General features: G+C 36.8%; 1 protein-coding gene across 1 annotated transcript; it reads right to left on the reverse strand.

Moving 5' to 3' along the window:
• Positions 1 to 2,012: 2,012 nt before the first annotated feature.
• Positions 2,013 to 24,492, reverse strand: Il26 (interleukin 26). The gene is made up of 6 exons (XM_046430654.2): positions 24,390 to 24,492; positions 17,733 to 17,920; positions 17,580 to 17,648; positions 17,275 to 17,409; positions 2,258 to 2,323; positions 2,013 to 2,170 (listed from the first exon to the last, which is right to left on the reverse strand). Exons 1-6 carry the CDS (start codon positions 24,490 to 24,492, stop codon positions 2,084 to 2,086), a joined length of 648 nt encoding a protein of 215 aa, XP_046286610.1. The 3' UTR covers positions 2,013 to 2,083.

Consider the following 24,492-nt stretch of genomic DNA (forward strand, 5'->3'; position numbering starts at 1 on the left):
TGTATTTGCCCCATATCATCTGGAGTTGTTTCTTATCATCAAGGAGAATCTTATTTTTTTTTTCAGAGCAGAGAAAGCTGTTGTCCTGTCTCTTTTTAGAAACCTGTCTGCCTCTAGCTTCTTGGTATTTCTACTGACCACATGGTCTCAGAAGGCTGAACTGGCTTCTCAACCTCCCATCTCCTGGTGTGTTATCTTAACTTTATAGACTTGAAGACTGGTCCACTTTTTAACTTCTAATTTTCTGGTATGTATGTTAACTCTGTAAGATCGAGTGCTAACTTGACTGTCTTATTCCCCCCTGAGAGATTTTACTCACTTAATCCAAAGGGATACTATTTTCCATGAGAATCCCAGATTGTTTTCATTTTGACTGTTCTTGGCAAACAAAACAATTTGGGAAACAATCAAACTAAAATATTGACTTTAGTTGCCTAAAAATATTAGGGAGGTAGGTGAAATGTTATCCTTAAAAACCTAAAGTCCATTTCTTTGCTGACTGTCAGAAGAATGTTTCCGAGCCTCACTGAAATCTAGAGACCCTAAGTAATGGTCAGATTAAAAATGACTTGTCAGCAAGACTGGACACTGGGGACCTATGGAAGTCCAGCACAGTGAGACTCAGCCATGAGGGAGCTGTTCCCGTAATGTACTAAAAGTGGGGTAAGGAGAGGTTGTGAGTACACAGTCTCCTCTCTGATACAAGGCAAAGCCAGGGACCAGGTTTCTGAGTCCCCAGATCCCAGCTCTGTCAAATGTTCCTGAGGAAAGAAGGCTGTCCCACTACCGATGGCCTCAGAGTCTCCTCAGGAAGCCGTGCATTGAGTGTTAAATGAAGATAGTCCTCCTCAGATTCCCAACCCATCACCACATCTTCCCTATCCTATGGTCTTGTCTAGTAAAGAGGTCTGCATAGAGCAAGAAGTGGGATCACAATTGATGGGGAAAGCAGAAAGAGGTGACTTTGAAATACAAGATCAATCAAGAGAGGATGGTACTTAGTGAACAGCCTAAGCACCATATGATTGAAAAGAACTGGATGGTAGGAAAATAAATGAAGTGTTGCCAAGTACATCATGGGTGAAGATCTTAAGGAAACTAAAAGTTCGTAGCACAGGACACCAAATCAGTGTTGTCTGCACACAGGAGAATGTTATGAATGTCCTGAGAGCGACCTAGCTGGCTGTCAGGCCATGAAGTCAGAAACAGCCCATGTCTTCTACTGCCATATGCCAATCACAGTGAAGCAGGGTCCCTTTTATAAGAAACTGTGGCCAGGCCATGTTACTCAGTTAACAGAAAAGCTAACTGTGAAAATGAGGTTTTTAGACCTTGCAAAAGTTGATTGTGTGACATCTGAGCTACATTTTTACTTTGACTTGGCCTCTGGTGACTTTCCAAATTTTATGACACCCAGAAGGAGCATTATCGAGCTTCAGCATCATTTCAATTTGATTGCTTGTGGTCTTTCCAGCTTGGGTTATCTGTCAAAGATGTTCCTAGTAAATCATTCCGAATAGGTAGTTGACCAGTATGTTCTATGTGATCTGATCTTATCATTATCTATTGCAACCAATGAAATTAAAGTATGCTATCATGGAAGGGATATCCAGGAGAAAGAAACACCATTTAATTAAAATAAAAACCAGTTAAGAGCTAAGTTCACACTGGGCATAATTAGTAACTATCAGACCATTAAGTAGGCAATACCTTGTATATAGCATCTATTTATGTCTCCACAGCATTATATCATATCCCAGTAATTTGTCGTTTTTCTTCCACAAATAATATATGAGTTAATTCAGTTTGTACATCTTTAAATTAAATTTTTACTATACACTTGTAAATAACAAAATAGAACCAAGATATTCTTTAAAAACATAGAAAATGTACAAGTTATTGACAATTTACTTATTTCTAAGACTTTATTACTTTAAATCTCTCTCATCTATTTTGAATTACCTAATTTATTATCAGAAATGTGTACAAAATTTTTAAAGAAGAATGCTGTTATAAATTTATTTCTAATTATTATCATTGTATTTCAAAACAACTATCAAATCAATGTGTTTGGGCTCTTGATTTACGGAATGCTTTCTAACAGTTCTTTAATCCAGGACAGAAGAATATCCAGTTCACTGATGGCTTTATAGATTCCTTTGTTTCCAATCTGCAGATAAAATAAAAAATATAAAAGAAGAAGTCTTTCGTACTGAAGAAAACAAATCATTCAAAAATAAGAATTTGAAATATTTACCCTATAAAACGTTCTTTTCATTCTGGTAATGGATGTCATCTCTCTAGCTGGTAAAGCACAGGCTATCTAAGAAATCAATAATACATACATATAAATTGTTGAAGATGCATTTATTTTTTTTTATTTTTTTAGTTGTAGTTGGACACATAGTTTTATTTTATTTATTTATTTTTATGTGGTGCTAAGAATCAAACCCAGCGCCTCGCACATGCTAGGCAAGCGCTCTACCACTGAGCCATAACCTCAGCCCCTGAAGATGCACTTATAGTGCTCTTCCATCCATTCAACAAATGTTTATTGAGCAAATTTTATGTTCTGGTCACTGGATATGGTTTCTGTCCTCACAGAACTTACAGTTTCAGAGAGAATAAGATGATAAATAAGAGTACAAAAATGAAAATTTGCAAATTACAATTAAAGCTATGTTTGCAATACACAGTGCTCTGTGATAGAGATTTATAGTAATAACCAACTTTCAATTGGGTGGTTACAGAGGGCTCCTTTGAAATAGAACACTTAAAATAACATCTGAAAAATGAGAAGGAGCCAGTTTGGGCTGTCTGAGAAAGCAAGGAGAGGAGAGAGGAAAGTTGGGGAAGAAACACTGGCAGAGTGACTGAGAGGGAAAGATGTTGCCAAGGCCGGAGCAGGGAAGAGATCAGTGCCTTCTAGACACTGGTAAAACGAAAGCATGGCTGGAGCAGTTGAGAAAGAGAGCTGTGGGAAGTATGGAAGATAGGAGAAGGACAAGAAATGTTTACTTTTTGAAAACTCACCCCAGCTGTCATATACAATTTACAGTACAATGTTCAGTGTGGATTATCAGGAGAAAACTCCCAAGAATTTCATATTAATTGCTCCAGGAGTGAGCTGATATTTTGAGAAGCTGGCTGGTAGCCTGGTCAGGAGAAGCTGCCAGTCTCCCTTTGTGCAGGTATACTTTCAAACCCTATCTGAGTGCAGAGATCACTTAGGAATAAAATAGGAAAACAATTAACATTTTCTTTATTCTCCCACAAATGTTTATAGGGTTAAAGAAAAGGGAAGAGAAGGAAAAGTTGAAAACGTCTCATATATTCACTTAGTTTTTATTCATAAAACTTTTGCATTGGAATCGACCAAGGAGACTTTATAGACTGGTTATTCTCAATTTGCAAAAGGGAAACCACATTTCAAGTGGTTTAGTCACTCACTTAAAGTCTCACAAGAGGCTGTATCCTAGTGACAAAATAGTGTAGAGGCACATCAAGAAAGATAACAGTTAAAACTCATGAAATGGAAGTGGATGAAGGATAACACATGGCAAAAATCAACCAACAAGTGTCTTTATCTTATAGATCTGGTAGGATAGCTAAATTTCACTACCATAACTAAGATAGCTTTGCCTGAAAGGAGGACTTTCTAAAAGAATGCTCTCATTTTTTTTTTAATTTTTTTCAGTATATAGTTGCAGTTGCTAAAATTGGGCTACATGACAAAAGGGTTAGTAGTATTATTATAAAAAAACACTGAATGACCAAAAATGGCTGAAAATTCAACTGAAATAGACATGATTTAAACTAGAGGCAAATTATTTGTAATAACAGAATAACTAGAGAACTAATCAAAGAAAAGTGTGAGAAAGTCATGCAGTAAAAAACACTGCATGCTTATCATAGACAACAGCTTATCATTCACCATTAAATCAACACATGTTTATTGCAAACTTGTTATATACTTGGCATACAATTGTGCCTCTGCCATATAGAGCTGCTATATTTCATTCATTTAGAAAAGTACCCTACAGAGATTATGGACTTGAGGCACCCAATATATACTGGCTGCCTGAGACTGAAAGAAGTTGATAGAGGTATGGCTGCATAATGAGTGGTGCTGGTGATTGAACCGAACAATTTCATCATACTGATGGGTGCTTTGATGCTGAGCTATACCCCCAGCAAGGAATATTGTAAAGAGAAAACTACTCACTGAAAAGACACTCACACAGCAGAGGAAGTCAAATCCATCACAATACACGTGCAAGCAACAACATAGAAACACAGGAAACATGAGGACATAAGCAAACAAGACAACTCTAAAAGTTCATAGCTCCCAAGTAACCAAATTCAGATATTGAAGTAGATAAAATGCAATACAATGAATTATTTTTTAAAAATTTATTATTAAAATGATTAGTGAATGAAAAGGAAAACAAAGCAATGAACTAAGGGAGAAAGTACAGGTTATAAAAGAATATATCAATAAAAAGGATTCTGAAAAATAACTAAACAATAATCACGGTGATGAAAAATTTAATAAATCAAATGAACATTTTAGTAAAAACCTAACCAACAGACTAGATGAAGCAAAAGAAAGAATATCAGGGCTTGAAGACAAGCTTGTTGATTTAGAACAAACTATGAGCAGAGTATTCAAGAGCTCTGGGACAACATTAAAAGACCAAAAGACCCATAGATCTTGAAGAAGGACCAGAAATACAGACTAATGGTATAGAAAACTTATTTAGTGGATGAGATTAACATTCAGATATTCAAAGCACTTAGAACCCCAAATAAACAGGACCAAAAAGTCAAAAATTCAGAACAAGGAAAGAATCTTAAAAGTTGTAAGAAAGAAGCACCAAGTGACTTACAAAGGAAAACCCATCAGAATAACAGAAGATTTCTTAGCAGAAACTCTAAAGGCCAGGAGGGCATGCAATTATGTATTTCAAGACCTAAAAGAAAATAACTACCAACCTAGACTACTATATTCAGCAAAGCTATTCTTCAAAATCATTCTTCAAAAAGCTATTCTTCAAAAATTTAAATAAAATCTTTCTGAGATAAGGAATTCATGACTACTAAGCCAGAATTTTGGAAGATAATTAAAATAATCCTTTATTCAAAAAGAAAAACAAAAAAATAGAGACGCAGAAAGAATAAATCACACCAGGAAATATACCTTACAGGCAGACATTCACAAATTGAAAGTCAAAGAATGGAAAATGATGTTCCATGCAAATGCAATTCAGAAGTGAGAAGGACTAGCTACTCTGCTAGCAGACAAAGCAGACTTCAAAGTAAAATGCATCAGAAGAGGCAAAGAAGGAAATTATGTGTTGGTCAAGGGAATAAGATCATATAACAAATGTAAATATTGGTGCTCAAAACATTGGTGCACCCAGTTTCATAAAACATTGATCAATATAGAGGGACATATGGCCCATCACAATAATATTAGGAGATTTCAAAACACCACTCTCATTGATAGGTCATCCAGGAAGAACAACAAAGAACAGATTTAAACTATATTATAAATCAAGGGGACTTAACAGACATTAGCAGAATATTTCTTCCAACAACAGCTGAATGTACTTTCTATTCAATCACTCATGGACCTTTCTCCAAAATTTATTCTTCCTTAGACCATAAAGCAAATCTTATCCAATACAAAATATTGAAATAATATCTTGCATCTTTTCAGATCATAATGAAATGAAATTTAAATTAATAGCAAGAAAAACCAAAAACTACACAATATATGAATTCAAAAAGATACTTTTCAATGATGGCTGGGTCACTGAAGAAATATTGAGAATGTTAAAATATTCCTAGAATCGAACAAAAATGGAAACACAACATTCCAGAATTGGTGGAATGCGGCGAAAGCAATTATTAGAAGAAAGCTTATGAAGCTATGAGTACCCATCCTAAAAGATCAGAAAAATCTCAAATAATAACCTAATGATATTTTTAGACAATGAAATTTTTAGACAATGAAAAACAAACCAATCCCAAAAGCAGTAAAAGGAAAGAAGTGTAATAAATATCAGACTGAAATTAAGGAACTAGATAATAAACAAAAAAGTACAAATAATCAATGAAACAACGGATTGGTTCTTTGAAGAGACAAACAAGATTGATAAACTGTTAGCCAAATTAATTTAAAGAATGAGATAAAAGACCCAAATTAACAAAATTAGAGACAACAAAGGGGATATTACAACAGACATCATTGAAATCCACATGATCATTAGGGACTATTTTCAAAACCTACAATCCAATAAATTGGAAAATCTAGGAGAAATGGATGAATTTCTAGACATCTACAACATACCTAAATTGAACCTAGGGAATACAGAAAACAAACAAGCCAGTAACAAGCAATTAGATTGAAATAATAATTTTTAAAAAAAAATTTTAAATAAAAACCTCCCAATGAAGAAAAGCAGGACCAGATGGATTCACAGCTAAATTTTATAAGATTTTTTTAAGAATTAATACCAATGCTCCTTAAATTATTCTATGAAATAGAAAGGAAGGGAAAGTATCCAAACTCATTCTATGAAGCCCTAATACCAAAACTAGATAAGAAAAAATCAAGGAAAAGAAAATTACATACCAATGCCCTTGATGAATATATATATATATATACACAAAAAAAGCCTTAATAAAATACCTGTGAGCTGGGCATGGTGGTGCACCTGTAATCCAAGAAACTCAGGAGGCTGAGGCAGGAGGATCACTAGTTCAAAGCCAGCCTCAGCAATTTAGTGAGGCCCTAAGCAGCTTAGCAAACCATGTCTCAAAATGAAAAGAATAAAAAAGGGTCTGAGGGATGTGGCTCAGTGGTTAGGCAGCCCTAGGTTAAATCCCCAGTATAAAAAATAAAAATAAAAATTTGTAAACCAAATTTAGCAACACATTAAAAGATTATAATCATGATCATGCTGGTTTCATCCCAGGAATCCAATAATGACTCAAAATTCACAAATCAATAATTTGATATGTAATATAAATAAAATCAAGGAAAAAGTCTTTGACAAATTTAATACCCCTTCATGATAAAAATCCTAAAGAAAATAGTTAGAAGGAACTTTCTTCATCATAATAAAGTCTGTATATGACAAACCTAAAGCCAACATCATACTGAAAGCATTTCCTGTAAAATCAAGAACAAGACAAGAATGTCCACTGTCACCACCCTATTCAATATAGCACTTCAAATTTAACACAGAACAATTAAGCAAGAGAATGAAATAAAAGGGATACAAATAGAGAAGAAAGAAATCAAATTATCCTTTTTTTTTTGCAGATGATATAGGCCCTACCAGTTCCATCAGAAGACTTCTAGAGCTGATAAGACATTTCAGCAGCATAACAGGATACAAAATTTATATACAAAAGCAGTAGCTTTTTCAAACACCAATAATGAATTGGCTGAGAAAGAAATAAGGAAAACAATTCCATTCACCATAGTAAAAAAAAAAAAAAAGAAAAACTCTAGGAATGAACTAACCAAGAAGGTAAATGACCTCCACAATGAAAATTATAGAACACTAAAGAAATAAATTGAAGACATTAACCACTAGAAAATGGAAAGTGGCCCATATTCATGAAGAGGCAGAATTGATATAGTTGAACTAGCCTACGAAAATCAATCTACAGAATTAATGCAATCCTCATTAAATTACCAACAGCATTCTTCACAGAACCAGAAAAAAAACAGTCCTAAAATTCATTATAGAAGACAAAAAGATCCAGAATAGCCCAAGTAGCCCTGAACAAAAGGAATAATGCTGGAAGCATTAAAATGCCTGATTTCAAATTATACAGCAGAGCCATAGAAACAAAAGTATCATGGCACTGGCATAAAAACAGATACATAGATCAATGGGACAGGATGGAAGACTCAGAGACAAACCCACAAAACTACAGTCATCTGATTCTTGACAAAGGTGCCACAAACATGCCTCAGAGGAAAAACAGCCTCTTTAACATGGGGAAAACTGCATATCCCTATGTAGAAGAATGAAACTAGATTGCTATGTCTCACCCTATGAAGTCAACTTAAAATGGATCAAAGACCTAGGTATATTACCAGGAACTTTAGAACTGTTAGAAAAAAAAAGGGGGGTGGGGGGGAACACTTGAACATATAGGCAACAGGCAACCACTCTCTTAGCAGGACTCCTATAGCTCAGGAAATAATACCAAGAATTAATAAATGGCACCAAATTAAAAAGCTTCTGTATAGCCAAAGAAACAATTGACAAAGTGAACAGAAAACCTTTGGAACAGTAGAAAATCTTTGCCAGTTACTCTTCCTACAGAGGATTAATATCCAGAATATACATAAAGAACTTAAAAAAAATCCACACCATAAAAACAAATAACCTGTTATGGTTTAGATGTGGTGTCCCCCAAAAGCTCACATGCAAGACAATGCAAGAAGGTTCAAAGAAGAAATGCCTGGGTTATAGGCTTAACCTAATCAGTGAATTAATCCCTGATGGGATTAACTGGCTGGTAACTGGAGGCAGATGGGGTGTGGCTGGAGGAAGTGGTTCACTGGGGGACTATGGGGTATATCTTTCTCTCTCTCTCTCTCTCTCTCTTTCTCTCTCTCTCTCTCTCTCCCCCCCCTCTCTCTTCCCCTCTCCCCCGCCTCTTACTGATCATCATGTAGCAGAGCTGCTTCCCTCTGCCACACTCTCCCACCATGGTGTTCTGTCTCACTTGGAGTTCTAAGGAATGGAAGCAACCTTCTAAGGACTAAGACCTCTGAAACTGTGAGCCCCCAAATAAACTTTTCCTCCTCTAGTGGGTGTTTTAGCCACAGCAGCAAAAAAGCTGACTAAAACATAATCCAAACAATAAATGGGCAAGTGAACTGAACAGACACTTCTCAAAAGAAATATAAATGGTCAAAAATTATATGAAATAATATTTTGCATCTTTAGAACTCAAGGTAATAAAAACTACATGGAGATTCCATCACTCAAATCAGAATGGCAATCATCAAGAATACAAATTACAGTGAATGCTAGCAAAGAAAAAAGAATTCTTGTACACTGCCAGTAGGAATGTAAATTAGTACTGCCACTATGGTAATCAGTGTGGAGGTTCCTCAAGAAACTAAAAATATAACTACCATCTGATCCAGCAATGCATTTCCTTGGTATTTATCCAAAAGAAATACATGCATATTTGCATTTATCAGCATAAATTCACAAAAGCCTAATCACAGAATCAGCCTATGTGTCCAACCCAACAACAGATCAATGAATAAAGAAAAAAAAAAAAATATATATATATATACACACACACACACATAAAAAAAAGAATGAAATTACAGAGTATCATGCTAAGCAAAATAAACCAGACTCAGAAAGATAAGTATTGTGGGTTTTCTCTCATACAATAGTAGAAATTAGCAAAGAAGAAAAGGAAATAAAGGGATGTTATGAAAGAGGAAGGAAGACCAATAGGGCAGAAGAAAACCAGAGGGGGAAGGAAGGAAAATGAAGGGAGTAAAGTTGGAGAGGTAATCTGACTCTGGAATCCAGAAGGCTTCTAGGAAAGAAGCAAGGTGCATCTTGAAGAATGAGTGGAAGGAGCAGAGAGAAGAGACCAGTAGGCAGAGGAAGCAAGTGTTCCAAGGCTGAAGAGAGCAGACTATTTAAACATATTTCAGGTCCCAGCTGAGATCCCCAGAAGAACCTATTTTAGTTACAACCCCAACTTCCACCCTCGTGGCAACACTTCCTGCTATCTGCTCCCTTCGTAGTCCCTATCACAATCTGACACCAGTAGAGGCTGGCTGGAAGCATTTTCAGTGAACTCCATGAGAACAGAGAAATTAACTGTCAATTTTTGGTGAATCCCCAAGCTCTGGAATAGGTGTTCATCAAATAAATGCTTGTTAATAATAAATGTTTGCAAAAGAAATGCAAACATCAGCCTACTGCCCCAGATTCCACAGCCTTCTGGCTTAATAAAAGTTTGAAACACGCCCTAGACTTTTGTGAGTATCAGAACTGTGTTTAAAATAACCACATAAATACATTATACAGTTCTTAAATTGTGTTCCTGATATCTTCATGTGTTTGGGGAAAAATAATTTTATTATGCTATGTCATGTTATAAACACATAGCCATTGTGGAAATGAAAAAATATATATAAGAGCTTATATTTTTTATTTATCTCAGCATACTTCAGATTGGATCACAACCACCTTTCTTTGTTGTTTTATTAATTTGGGCAGGGTTTCTGTCGATCTTGGTAGCTAAAAGTTCCTATTTGGGCATGGTCTTGATTGCCAGAAACGTTTTTTCCCAAAATACAAATGATAAATAAGGGATTAAAGACTAAATAAATGTCATCATTATATCATATAATACTAAACGAAGACTTTTAAGCAAATCTTATTCAATGACTTTTTGCACAATTTTTCATGTGAGGTCCTACAAATATTATCCAAGGTGCTTTCAAAGTAATAATTGAGAAAAGTGTGTGCATATAGCCTGTTTTGAAAAAGGACTAAATAAAAAAAAATATCGGTTTGGCAAAACGAAAGGCACTAGGAAACAACACAAAACTACTGAGACCAGAAAGCCTTATGGAAAAGTCAAAAAGAAAATAACAAAGTAACATTATTCAAAAAAAAGTACTGTATTTTAAAAAAGTTTTCATGAAAAGAGGAAAGAGTAACTAAACTATTAGCCAGTGTCTCTCTACAAAACCAAATTCCACAGACACTTTATTTTAACAAAACAAATGATAAATATCTAACAACTAAGTAAATATGTAACAGAAGAGCTCATAAAACATTATTTAATTTATATATTCTCTATAACGGGAAGAATGATCTGATATAGATATGCATAGATAATTTTGTTTGCATAGAATAATCTTAGACCATTACAAAATATTTTTCCATGTTTTAACCAGAGGAAAAGAATTAGAGTTTTCAAAACCCTTATTTACATACAGATATAAGGGTAGGGAAACTATATTGCAGATTTTAAAAATTTCTCGATGTAATTACCACTCAGTAGAATGAGTCTATATAATTTATTGTGAAAATTCTTAACCCAGCCAGAGAGCTGTGCCTCATCATTTTGACAGAGGTATTATATATCATTAACCCAGGAACAACATTGTTGGCAGAAGTATTCCATAACATAATGAGAAAACATATTTTTTAAGATTAAAACCAATTACTCATAATGATTTCTTCATTTTTAAATCAAAGTACTACTGTAAATTATACACATACATGGTAGCACTAATATAAAGTACTAAAAAGGTATTCAATTATTTAAGAGAACCACGTTCAGAAATCGTTGAGAAAATGTAACTGAAAGTAAATCAATGGTCTGTGTATAGAAAGCAGACAATTTTCCAAAACCATAATATGCTGGGCACTTTGACATTCTTTTGTTTAATTCTCCAAACAATCTCACAAGGAGACTACTGTTATTGTTAAAGAGATGGGTTTTGGACTTCTCAGTTACTGAAAGAATAAGACAAAACTGGTTTCACTTCCTCTTTCTTGCTTTAACAGTTGAAGCAATTGCAATTTTAAAAATTGACATTACAAAGATGAAGGATAATTCACAAGTTGGTAAGCTAATTGCAATTTATGATACAAATTATTTTTCAAACTGTTTATAAGAAATAGAAACACAAATATCATATTTTCCAAGACATCAGATTTTAAATGTAATTAGACATAATAAATATGGAAGATGTGCCTTTGTAATTTCACAATTACTCTTCAGGCTCTAAAAATGCTAATTAAAGTAGATGATGAAATCTTGAAAACTAATGGAAATATTTTCAGTTTCAACTTTGATCACTAGCAATTAGGCAAGTTATTTTATGAATCCAATGAGGCAACTGTTCAATTCCCTTTCAAGTCTGAGAGTATGAGTTCTATAAGAATCTTTAAATGTCTTCTTTACACATAACATTATTTTAACAATTATACCATCAATCTAACTAAACCAAATTACCCAAATCAAAATAATTGGAAAATGTAATTTTTATTAGCTGCTGCAAAATGTTCAGAATGTTACCAGAGACAATGAGATGATATTCAAATACAGTGGTACTAAGGACTCTGGCCCTTGGAGTCTATCATAACTTTCTAGTGTCGTATGTATCCTAAAAGTGGCTCAAGAAGATGCCAATATAAAAGGACCTGCAAAGACGCCCCAAAGGCAGGTGGCTTAGAGAAATCAGAAAGCTTTCACAAAAATGTTTTTTTAAATTAAACCATGAGTTAATAATGAAACAGACAAAATGACAACAAAAGTAACAATTTGTTAGACATCATAGGAGAATATTAGAAAAACTAATCCTTTATCTCAAAAACTGGTAAACAGAGAATTAAATATTAACCTACCTTTCTTATATGGTAAGTAACTAAAAGTTAGAATAGTGGCCACAGACTAGAGTGGGATTGTCAACAAAAAGTCAACATTCTTTTTCTAATTTGCAAAAAGATCCGCTGTATGAGTAGCCCTGGTTGTAAATATGAATGAACAATTCTTGAATAATTAGCAGAGACTACTACCTATGAATCAAAATTTTCTTCTCTTCTTTCTCTCCATATATGAGACAACATTTCTCAGGAATCTTTGCAATTATTTATGGCCATGTGACTAGTTCTTACCAATGGAATTGGATCAGGATGATACCTATCATTTTGGAAGCAAAGCTTATCTGAAATGGATAAGGCTTCTTCCTGCTCCTATCAGCCTGCCACACACTAAATGCAGACAGTTCAGGAATGGCACAGCCATAATCTGGAAGAAGCCTACATCCCTGACTCATAATGTAGAGGAAAGTGATTCCATCCAGAAAGCCCTGACTGTACTTCTACTTGAGTGGGCTCCTATGAAATAAAGGCTGAACAGGTGAAGTCACCAAACTATGGGGGCATATTTGTTACAATTAACATTATCATTCTAATATCAAAATTAGGACATAAATGTATTGACTATGGAGAATTCATCATATATGTACATATATACACTCGTATATGTATATCAATGTTAAATATTATTCATAAAAATGTTCATGATCAGAAACATTCAGTTCTTATGACTTTTTTGTCCCCTTGTCTCCCTTCTCTCTGCTATTCCATCTCTAATTCCAAACTTGCAATGGAGACAGAGAAGCCCTCAAAATGAAGAACTTCTTTCTTATGAAGACAGCATTAGAGCGGGTCAACTAAAAGTAAATAAGAAAATGAAAGTAAATTCAACAAGGTCACTTTACAACTTGGCCATTTGACAAAATGTCCTGGAACAGGCACATGTAACATTTTTGAAATATGTTTAGGGAGGCAAAAGGATTAGAGGAAGGAAGGAAATAAAAAGAAAAAAGTGAAGGAAAGAAAGGAAAAAAAATGTAGTCCCACTCAGTTGATGACTACCCACCAAATATAAATCCATAACATCTCAAAAGATGGCAATGATTCATTTCTTTGCTTTTGTCAAATAGTAATGAGTGACAACACTATCTGATTTCAAACTACACTAGAAAAGCAATAGTAATTAAAACAGCCTGGCATTAGCTTAAAAACAGACTCATCAACCAATCGGACAGAATAGAAAGGCTAGTAATGAATCCAAGCATGTAGTCAAGCAATTTCCAACAAAGGTGCAAAGCACATGCATTAGAAACAGGACAGTGTGCTGGGGATATAGCTCAGTTGGTAGAGTGCTTTCCTTGCATGCACAAGGCCTTGAGTTCAATCCCCAGCACCACCACTAAAAAAAAAAAAAAAAAAAAAAAGGAACAGGATAGTCTTCATGGTATTGGGAAAACTGGATATCCATATGCAGAAGAATAAACCCCAAAAGCACATTCGAAAAAAAAAAGCAAATGGAATTACATCAAAATAAAATCTTCTGTACAACAAAGGATACAACAGAGGGGAGACAACCTATGAACTGGAGAAAATATTTGCAATCCATATATCTTATTTTTTTGCAATCCATATATCTTATTTTTTTGCACTCCATATATCCTATAAGGCATTAATATCCTTAGGGCAAAATATAAAAGGGTCACAAACAACTTTATAGAAAGAAAACAAATAATCTGATTTAAAATGGGCAAGAGACTTGAACAGATATTTCTCAAAATATTGTATATTGATAAAATGCTCAACATCACTAACCATTAGAAAAGTGCAAATCAAAACCACAATGCATGTGTGTCGGAATGGCCATTAGCAAAAAGACAAAAGATAACAAGTGTTGGCAAGAATGTAGAGGAAAGAAAATGCTTTTACATTGTTAATAGGAATGTAAATTAGTACAGCCAATATGAAAAACTGTATGGGAGTTCCTCAAAAAACTAAAAATAAATCATCATATAATCCCATTTCTAAAAATGGGATTACCCAAAAAAATTCTGGATACCCCCAAAATTCAGGATACCCCAAAATTTCAAAATAATATGTCTAACGGATGTTTGCAGTCTTATATTCATTGTAACACATAGTGTTCATCCATAGATGAATGCATCAAGAAAATGTAGTGTATATACACACAATAGGATACTATCCAAACTTAAAAATAATGTTTGTCTTTTGTGACAACATGGATGAAATTGGAGAACATTATGCAAAGTGAATTAAGCCAGACACAGAAAGACTAAAACACAAGTTTTCACTCAGATGTGACATATAAAATAATCGAACTCAAAATAGCAGAGAATAGAATGGTAATTCAGAGACTGAAGGGGTGTTGGAAGGGAAAGGGTCGTGACGCAAGAGTGTGAGGCTCAAGTTGACAGGAGAAATACATGGTTATCGTTTTTTACTTTGAGATATATTGCACGGTAATATTAATATAGCAAATGATAATGTCTTATACATTTCAAAATTGTTAAAGGAAATCTCAAATGTTTGCCCCTCAAAATTTGGTAAGAGGCAGGAGAACAAAGAAAACCAGAGTCCCATGGCACTTGGGAAGGTTGATGCGATGCTGTATTCGAATTCGACCACAAGGGGGAGCCAGCCGTTAAGAGGTGACACAGCTCCACCCTGCGGTGCATCGTTGAATCTGAAAGCAGCATCTCTAGTAACAGGTTGAAGTCCCTTTGAAGGAAAAACTGCTCAAAAACAAATCAGGGAAAACCAGAATTGCTAGACAGATTCAAGTTTTCAGAATTTTCATCCAGAATATTGCTTGGTTTGGGTTATGGCTATCATTATGTGTTTAGTTATTTGAGCCAATGAAATCAAACCAATGACAAAATAGATTGGCCAGTTCCCTAGGACCACATACATGTCCGGTATCAGGCAAGGATTCCTGTAGTGCTTTGCACTTAGAATAAGGAAAATTAAATCTCCTGGGTAGTGCCCTGGAGAGCACCCACAGAGGAGACTAACAAAAGGAGAACCCGAAAGTACTTTGGTATTAATCCCATTTAAAAAAAAAAAAAAAAAAAAAAAGGATGCTCAGGTTTACAGGTACTACAATGGGAAAGACTTTCTTGTCCTTTTGGGTGACTCCACCCTGGCCTATAGTGTCTGCTATGGGCCTCATTATTTCCCTTATTCTCCTCCTCTTCACATCTTTGTTGGCATAAGACTATAACTGGGAGTGATAACAATATAATCAGCTGGTGGTAAAGAAATGTAAAATTACATAACTTTTCATGTAAGAGACTAAGAGACTATTTTTAATTATTCACTGCCTTAATAAGATGAACTTATAGGTTAAATACAGAATAAACATAAGATAAGTGACCACCTTTCCATTATTTCAGGGATGAGGACTGACCCAGAACACTTTCTCTGGGTTCTACAGAAAGATACCAGGTTGTAGTTTTTGTGTTTTGTTGTTGTAGTTTGTTTTTGTTGTTGTTGTTGTTTGTTTTTGTTGTTGTTGTTTGTTTCTTTTTTATCTTTGTTGTTATTTTAGTGGAATACAAGAGTTTATAAAAAAACTATTCAGTCCAAGTCCCAAGGACATAAACACAAAACCAAAAGAGGAAAAAGAGAACATAAATGTGTTGAAATTTTTTAACCTAATTGATCAGTTCACACTCAAAATACCTAAATACCTTGGCCTTCTGCTTGAGAGCCATTGGTTAAGGACATCCTCCCTCTCAGAAGTAAAAACCTTCCTGTACTCCCCACAGGAGAAATTCAACTAACACTGCAAAGATCCTGACTCCTCCAGCCAACATTGATATTTTGTTAACATGAGTGGGTTTCTGTAGGAATTCAGTCACTTTTGCCTTGTTAATTTCCTATTGCTTACTGTGAACCATTCTGAAGCTTTGAATAATCCAAGTATGAAAGAAGACACACTCCTTCTTTTTCGATTTTGACTGTGACTATTTTTTTAAAAAACATACATTGCCTGGAACAATGGTGCTCACCTATAATCCCAGCAGCTCAGGTGGCTGAAGCAGGAGGATTGCAAGTTCAAAACCAGCCTTAGCAACTTAGGGAGACTCTAAGCAACTTAGTGAGACCCTGTCTCAAAATTTAAAACAAAAAGGGCTGGGAGTGTGCTCACTGGTTAAGCGCCCCTAGGTTCAGTCCATGGTACCAAAAAAAAAAAAAAAAAAGCATACATACAACAATTAAAACATAGATATTTGGACTGGGGTTGTGACTCAGTGGTAGAGAGCTTGCTTAGCATGTGTGAGGCACTGGGTTTGACTTTCACCGCATATAAACAAATAAATAAATAAAGGTCCATCAATAACTAATAAAAAATTTTTAAAAGCATAGATAATTAAGAAAAAAAGCAATCTAAAAGTTCCCATCATCATGGTACAAAGAGACATGGAGAGAGAAAAAGAGGAAGATGGAGAGATGATGAAAAGACAGAAGAGAGAAAGCAGCCTAGACTTAGTGCTTGTCACCAAATTGGTGCTCAAGAAATACTTGTCAACTGAAAGACGAAATTACTTGGGCATTGTATAACAAGGGAATGATTACAAGGTAAATATTTACTTGAGGACCATTCCACGTTATTTCAGCTCTTTTCAACATGCCCTATGTGCTGTTCTTTAAGAATTAATAATTAGTGCCGTCATGAGCTGTGCATGGTTCTTTGATGCTATTTCCTTGGTGATGGACTCTCATTTTGGACTCCAAGCCAACAATCAGAAAGTCCTTTTTCCTCACCTGCTGGTATGGAGACAGCTTCCCACATGCTGTTTTTAGGTGGTTTTCTAGGTTCAAACTCACCACATTTGCCAGGCATACTTACACAGCGGCTCAATTTCTGCCGAAGACTATGAAAGTCTTCCACAAAGTCTATTTCCTTGCAAATTTGTAATTGGAGTCCACCAAAAACATCTTCCATGAAGAAGGACAGAAGCTGTTCCTGGAATCTGCAGTTTTTCTACAAATAAGATACAAGAAGTTCATAATTTATAAGGTATGCATAGTTTGGGTCAGTTTTTCTTTTTAATGTCACTGAAACATCCCCCCCCCCAGATTATTACTTAATGACTCTGGAAAAAATCAAAACACAGGGCAAAAGCATTGAACTAGTAGAACCTGAAAATGAACTTCCCATCTTATCATAAATAGCTTTTTTGTTTTCTTTTTGAATAATAGTATATTTTTTATGCGGTCTTCCTACAATAAAATAAAGCAAAATCAGTTGTATCCAGGATTACAGTGTCCTTTAGGTCCTCCCCTCAAGCAGAACCTAATACTTACTGGAATTGTTGCTTTGAGCCAGGCTGCCTTGACATAGAAAGTGTAGACAGCTTGGGACAGCAACTCCCTTGAGTGACAAGGTTGGGTGAAGGAGGATTGAGATGGCTTGTGCTTGGCAATAGCAAGAGACAGAGTGGCACACAGCAGCCTGGACCTCAGCATGCAACTCGCCCACAGCTCTCTCCCCACTCACAGCAGCCACAGCATCGTGTTGGTTAGATTAGAGGATGACCTACTTAAAGCCACCTACTCAATGCAATGCCGTGAGCGATGACTTACAATTTATATACAGGACAATCACTTAATTTCGCTTCATAATCAAAAAAGGTTGACCACACCATCTGTAGTGTTATGTAAAAGTTCATTTACCAGCAAGATCTGGCCCCCATTTCCAAAATAAAATTCAGAACTTCAGATGTGTATCACAACAGATTGCATTATTTCAAAAGTCATGCCATTTCAATAAGAAAGCATGAGCTCCAAGAGGCTGTGTGATTATTTGTTTTAATCCTCATAGGCAAATCTTCTTCTTAAACCAGAAACCCTGAAAATTTAACCAGTGGATAGAAAGAGCAGTCTTGTGAAGCTTGCTCATGACCCCAAGTGTGTTTTATGTCCACCTCTTAAAAATCCTTCAGCTGGCTAAACCTCTCACCCAGAAATCATCAACCTGCTCCTAGTAGCAAGACTCTTCCTACCCTGAAAATTGTAACTCCCCTAACATTTTCAAGATTTCTTTGGATCTGGATTTGGGATAAGGTCTACAACTTAATCTTTATCCAAGTTTATCATAGACTTTTCCTCCATCTGCATGTCCAGTAAAGTGAGACTCCCTTGAAGAAAGGGACTGTGTTAGTTAGCTTTCCATCACCATGACAAAAGACCTGAGAAAACAACTTGAAGGAGGAAAGATTTATTTTGCATCATGGTTTCAGAAGTTTCAGTTCAAGGTCAGCTGACTCCATTGCTTTGGGCATCAGTCAAGGCAGGCAACCCACTAACACAGTCCCTTTCTTCCAGGGAGTCTCACTTTACTGGACATGCAGTTGGAGGAAAAGTCTGAGTAATGAACTTGGATAAAGATGATAGAGCACCTATTAAGTTGTAGAACTTATGATGGTGGTAGGAGTGTGTGGCAGAGGAGGCTGCTCACCCCACGACAGCCATGAAGCAGAGAGAGACAGGCAGGGGGAGAGAAAGGGAGGGAGACTGGGAGCAGGCAGGGGAGAGATCAGAGAGCTGGAGACAAGATACCCTTCAAAGCCATTCTCCCAGTGATCCATCTCTTCCACCTAAAGTTCCCACCGCCTCCCAATGGTGCACCCAACTTAGGACCAGGTCTGCAACACATGAGACTTTAGGGGACATTCCAGGTCCAAACTAGAGCAGAAACCATATCTTTTCATCTTTGTATCCTCTGTATCTACCATAGTGCCTCATCTTAAGTATAAAAGCACATTTTCCTCAACATGAGGTGCTATCATAACTGCTTTTTAAAAAAAAAATTATTCCATGCACAAATTTTTCATAAGGACCTGCCTATACAAAGAACAGTTCTAAAGTTCTAAGTACTAAGGGGCTCACAGGAGGCTGCTCTGTGAACCCCCATCCTCAATTCTGTCCCAGTTCTTCCTGTAGTGACAAGTAAGGTTCATTTTGGATAGCAACCCCAGTATAAGAGATGGGCACAGCCCAGGGTCATATACTGAAAAAGCAGAAGTAGGTCACCACGTCCTACCAAGAATAGAGTTAATAGAGCAAGAGGGCACATCAACACTGGGAATCTGGTTGTAAGAGATTCATCAAAACCAGGCAGAGTCAATAGTAAGCATCAGAACCCAAGACTAAATTCTAAATCAAGGCAAGCAGGCTGGCAAAGGAGCAGAAGAAAGAAAGAAGAGGTGATCAATCTAAAACCTTATGAGTATTTTCTATCATTTCTAAAGTGAGAGGATCCCTTTGAAGACTGCAAGGTGTACTTTACTTTATTAAATGACATAAAGACTATTCACAAAGAATAACAGTACAGACAGCAGGATGGAAATGCCATGTGAGATTCACTGAAATTTTATAAAAATTCAGAAGGAAGAAGTATTTTTGACTGGGAGAGGCTGAAAGGGTGGAACATGAAGTGGCTGGGGGTTTTTGAGAACAGGAGTGCTAGTATTCAAGGTTCTCTTGGAAAAAAAAAAGTGTGAACTCCAGGAATCCAACGCTTACATGTCTGTGGGGGGTGTGGGATGAACATGAAAGCTCTGCCAGACTTAATGTAGGACGCTTGTGGTTAAACTGCCTGTGTTGTCACCAACCCCCAAATCTGCCAACTGCATAGCCTACTGACATCTGTGTGGTACAATCAAAGGACCACACAAAACACCTCCAGGAGCCACATTCTGCCTTGAAGGCCAAGTGGGATCCCTGGTGCGTCCCAACAAAACTTCTGTGCAATTTGAATTGCTAGTATTAATAAATGAAAATGATGTGGGTTCTGGCTATTTTTTAACCTCTGGAATTTCATTTTCCCAAATGACTGTGTACCTCAAATCATCGTCATTCAAAGATCATACATATTCCAAGAATGCCTGTGCTTTGATTTGTCACCACGTTCTATGACTGAAAACTCACTCTGTGGATCATAGTCATCATCTAGGCCAGCAGACCTGCCTCATTAGGCTCCTTTAACAGTCAACTTGACCTCAAAGGATAAACAGTGCATACTACAAAGGATACTCAGCACACGGGGCCTGAAGGCCATTTCAACAGGGAGTCCCCAAGTGGAACTTGTACATAGTATCCTTGTGGCAACAATTTAAAAGAAGTCCTTTGCTTGTTGGGGTATGTGTTTACTATGCCACTTTCACAGGTTTCTTGTACAGAAATGTCTAAAAATTATTGTTAATTACAAGAAGATGTGACTTTGAAACTGATCCACCACTCACTAGCTGTGTGGCCTTGAGGAAATTACTAATCCTCTCTAAGCTTTAGTTTTTGCTCTTATTAAAATGGGACAATAAATATACCTACTTCTGGTAATTTTGATAAACAAACAGAAATTGCAGTAATACAAACATAAATATCCTCAATGACAGCCATAGAAGCACTCTGTAAACCGTGGCAATTGCATTATTATGTCAGGCGATAAGTAATAAATGCATGTGTAATACTTAGAACAATGTTGAAGTCCATCACAAGGTTTCAGAAGCTGTGGGAAGCTTTGGTTGAAGAAAGTGAGAAGTGATCCACAGTCCAATATTTCAGAGTATGTAGGTGTGAGGATGTAATTACTCTCACTTACTTCCAGAGGGCAGACAAGGACCATCAAGTGGATATTTTAGGGCTGCCAATCCTGCATAATGTACAATGAAAACGCAAACAATTGATCTGCCCAAAATCATAGTGAGTGCTCCAATTCCCAAATACCAGCATGGCAATCATTCCCTTTAAAAATTAAGTTCTGTCTCACCCAAAAGAACACAAGCTACAAAGTCCCTGATGGCCCAGCTTGTCCAATAAGTGAAATGAGTGCACCAACTCGCACAGCACAGCGTGTTTCCAGGCAACACAACTTCTTATCTGTTTTCCTCCTATGGGAGAAAACAACAACAAAGAGATTCCTCAATTACTAATCCATTTAATTGACTCTAATGAAATACTTTTCCCCTTCATTTTAATGTCTCTGAAGTCATAATATGTCTTTTAATCCACAGAGACTTTGACTGCACGCCCCCAGTCTGAGTCCTGTCAGTCCCAAACCAGCTCATATCTAGTAATGATGTAATCACTTCAGTTGAACTTTGTGAATACAGACAGTTGCTGGGCAGATGTCCTCAGGGAAGTGTTTTCTGCGTGAGATTGTCGTGGTCTTTGCACAAGGATGTGGTCTAACAAAGTCTTTTGAGACAGTTCTTGTTACCAAGCATATGAGTATTAGAGCCTCTCCTTCATAACCCCCCGGATTCTTTCACTTATTTATTTTTGTTAGCATTTGACTCTATCTTCATTCTGAAATTTTTCCCAGGGATGGAGGTACTGAGATGGGTATGAAAATAGGAAATGGATGATCATAGCAACCCTCAATATAAAGGTAACATTTAAGCAATAGCTTGAATGAAGTAAAGGACTAACTATGATGATCCATGTTTCAGTCCAAAGAAAGAGTCAATGTAAGAGCCTCAAAAAGTGCCTGTTCCGCACAGCCTGGGTGGCTGGACTTGATGGAGGGGAGTAGGAACAAGAGAGAGGATACACAAACCAGATCACACAGAACATTTTGGGCTATTGGCAAGACTTTGAATTATATGGGAATTTTGACAAGAGAAGCTCTGTCATTTGATTTATATTCCTTAAAAAGAAAATGGGAATCACATGTCCATCAATGAATGGAGAGAGAGGCCAGTTGCTAGAAATACATATGGAATATCACTGAGTCATAAAAAGGCTGATACAGGCTGCAACATAGATCCACCATGAAGGCATATGTCAACTGAAAGACAATAGACACAAAGACCACATATTTATAATTCCATATATATGAAACATCAAGAATGGGTTAATACCTATAAGAGCTCGAAGGAGGGATTAATGGGACCTAACTGCTAATAGGTATGGGGTTCCCTGTGGAGGTCATGAAAATGCTTTGGAAGTAGTTAGAGGTGGGTTGCATGACAATATAAATGTGCTAAATGCCAAGGAATGATTCACTTCAAAGTGACTAATTTTATGTTATGTATATTTCATCCCAATAAGAAGAAAGAGGAAGAGGATGAGAAGGGGAAGGGATGTCTGGATGCCGCTGCTGATGCCTCAGGAGACAGAGAAGCCACATCTGAGTCCACACTAAGCGTATGTCACATCTTGATGTATCAAGCTTATCCCATCTCTCTACCCAGCCTTATCTGAGGTCCTGGCACCTCTCTTCTTATATAATCCAAAAGAGCATTTTTTTTAAACAACAATGTAGGTATAAGCTTTTTTAATAGCTCTAGAAAAACATTTTTAAGAAGAGACACTTTCTCATCCAATGATTAAAATCCATTTAAACACTTTTTAAAAGGGGAGATTATGATCCCATCCCTTGCTTGTCTGTTGAACGAGGAACTGGTGGACTTGGAGGGGCCTTGAGCTTCATACATGACAACTGAATATCCACAGGCTGGTTGGGGGAAGGCAACTTTTATTTCCTAAGATACAGGACAAAACTGAATGCTTCCTACTATATTTGAGAAGATTATTAGTCCTTAGAGCACCAGGTATCGAATCTGAGCTCCAGAGACATTTAATCACATGCCACACAGCTTACAAGAGGCAGGGGATGGGGCTTCCAAGTTTGTGCAACTCCAAAGCCCACGTTTCCCACAATCTGTGCAGCCTCCCACCACACTGCAAAGCAGGACACAGGAAGGTCTGAGACTGTGGCACAGTCTAGAGAATAAAAGATGGGACAGTGACCTAGGGGGAAAGGAAGGGATGGGACAAGAAGAAAAACGCCTAAGGAATAATAAATTGAAATTCTAGTGGTGCTGTCAGCCTCTTGCACAGACATTATAACAAATACCTAATTTTACACAGTATTTCAAAAGGCACAATGTTACTTGGCCATCCTAACACTTCCGTAAGAGATAGAGGGGGTCTTGTTTTCTCTTGTTTAAAAGTGGGAGAGCCAACACTGGAAGAAGTGACTTGCCTAAAGGGGCACAGCCAGGAAGTAGCAAACCTAGGCCTCAACCCAGCTTTGTCAATCAACAAACCCAGGTATATTAGCAGCATTCTATCTTGCCTCTGGTTCATAGGTAAATTTTATTTATGTATAGCCCCACGATATTATTGGGGATGGTCTGAAAATAAATCCATCTTTTAAAAAATGAAGTGTTGTACATTCTCATAGCTATTATGCAGTGTCAATACTCAACATAGCTTTGGTGGTTGTTCATCATTTTCAGATTTGAAAACTGCCTTCACATATATTGGACAATCGTTCTCTGGCAATGAGAGACACATCATCCATACAAGGTATGAAGAATGTAGCACCCTAACTGTGATTTCAAATATAGCAAGTCAGAAGCAGATTTCCCAAAATGGTCCCAACAAAGGATGATGGGAAATAGGCCTCCACTGCCTCTTTGCCCTCAGCCCAGCAAAAGAAAGGTAGGGAAAAGATGAACAAGGCATCAGTTCAAGCTTCCTCCAAGTCTGGTCCAAGCACATGTATCTTTAAAAAAAAAAAAATGCCCTTTCTATCTCATTTTCTAAGTGCATCAAGAGTCATTGTTTAGAAGTCATGATAATAAGAGCCATAGAAATGTGTGTCTTCTCCCTCAAAGCATTCTAGCTATGATTCCATCTCTTTGGTCTTTTGTCCTGGGTGTGGTCAGCAATAAGCACCTGACAGACTCTACTTGGGCTGAGCACTGCATCTGAGCCTGACCTTGCTGGACAGCAGCAATGTGACTTCTCTCTTAAGGACTCACCCTCACACCAGAGTAAAGACGGCAGTCCTGGGTGCAGAGAAACATACCTATAGTCCCAGCCACCAGGGAGACTGAGGTAGGAAGATCACTCAGGCCCGGGAGTTTGAGACCAGCCTGGGCAACTTGAGACCCCCATCTCAGAGACAGAAAGCACCAAAAACAAAGTCCCTTCCATGGTCTCAAGACCTACCTTGTTTCTCCTCATTGGCCCCTTGTCCTATTCTACCATCTTGCTCCTCACTCCAGCCACGGTACTCACCTTGCTGCTCCTCAAAATCACCAAGCAAGACCAT

Source organism: Marmota monax, unplaced genomic scaffold (assembly GCF_021218885.2).
Source record: "Marmota monax isolate L192 unplaced genomic scaffold, Marmota_monax_Labrador192_F-V1.1 WCK01_AAM20220418_F8-fsc00056, whole genome shotgun sequence".
In the NCBI taxonomy this organism is placed as follows: Eukaryota; Metazoa; Chordata; class Mammalia; order Rodentia; family Sciuridae; genus Marmota; species Marmota monax.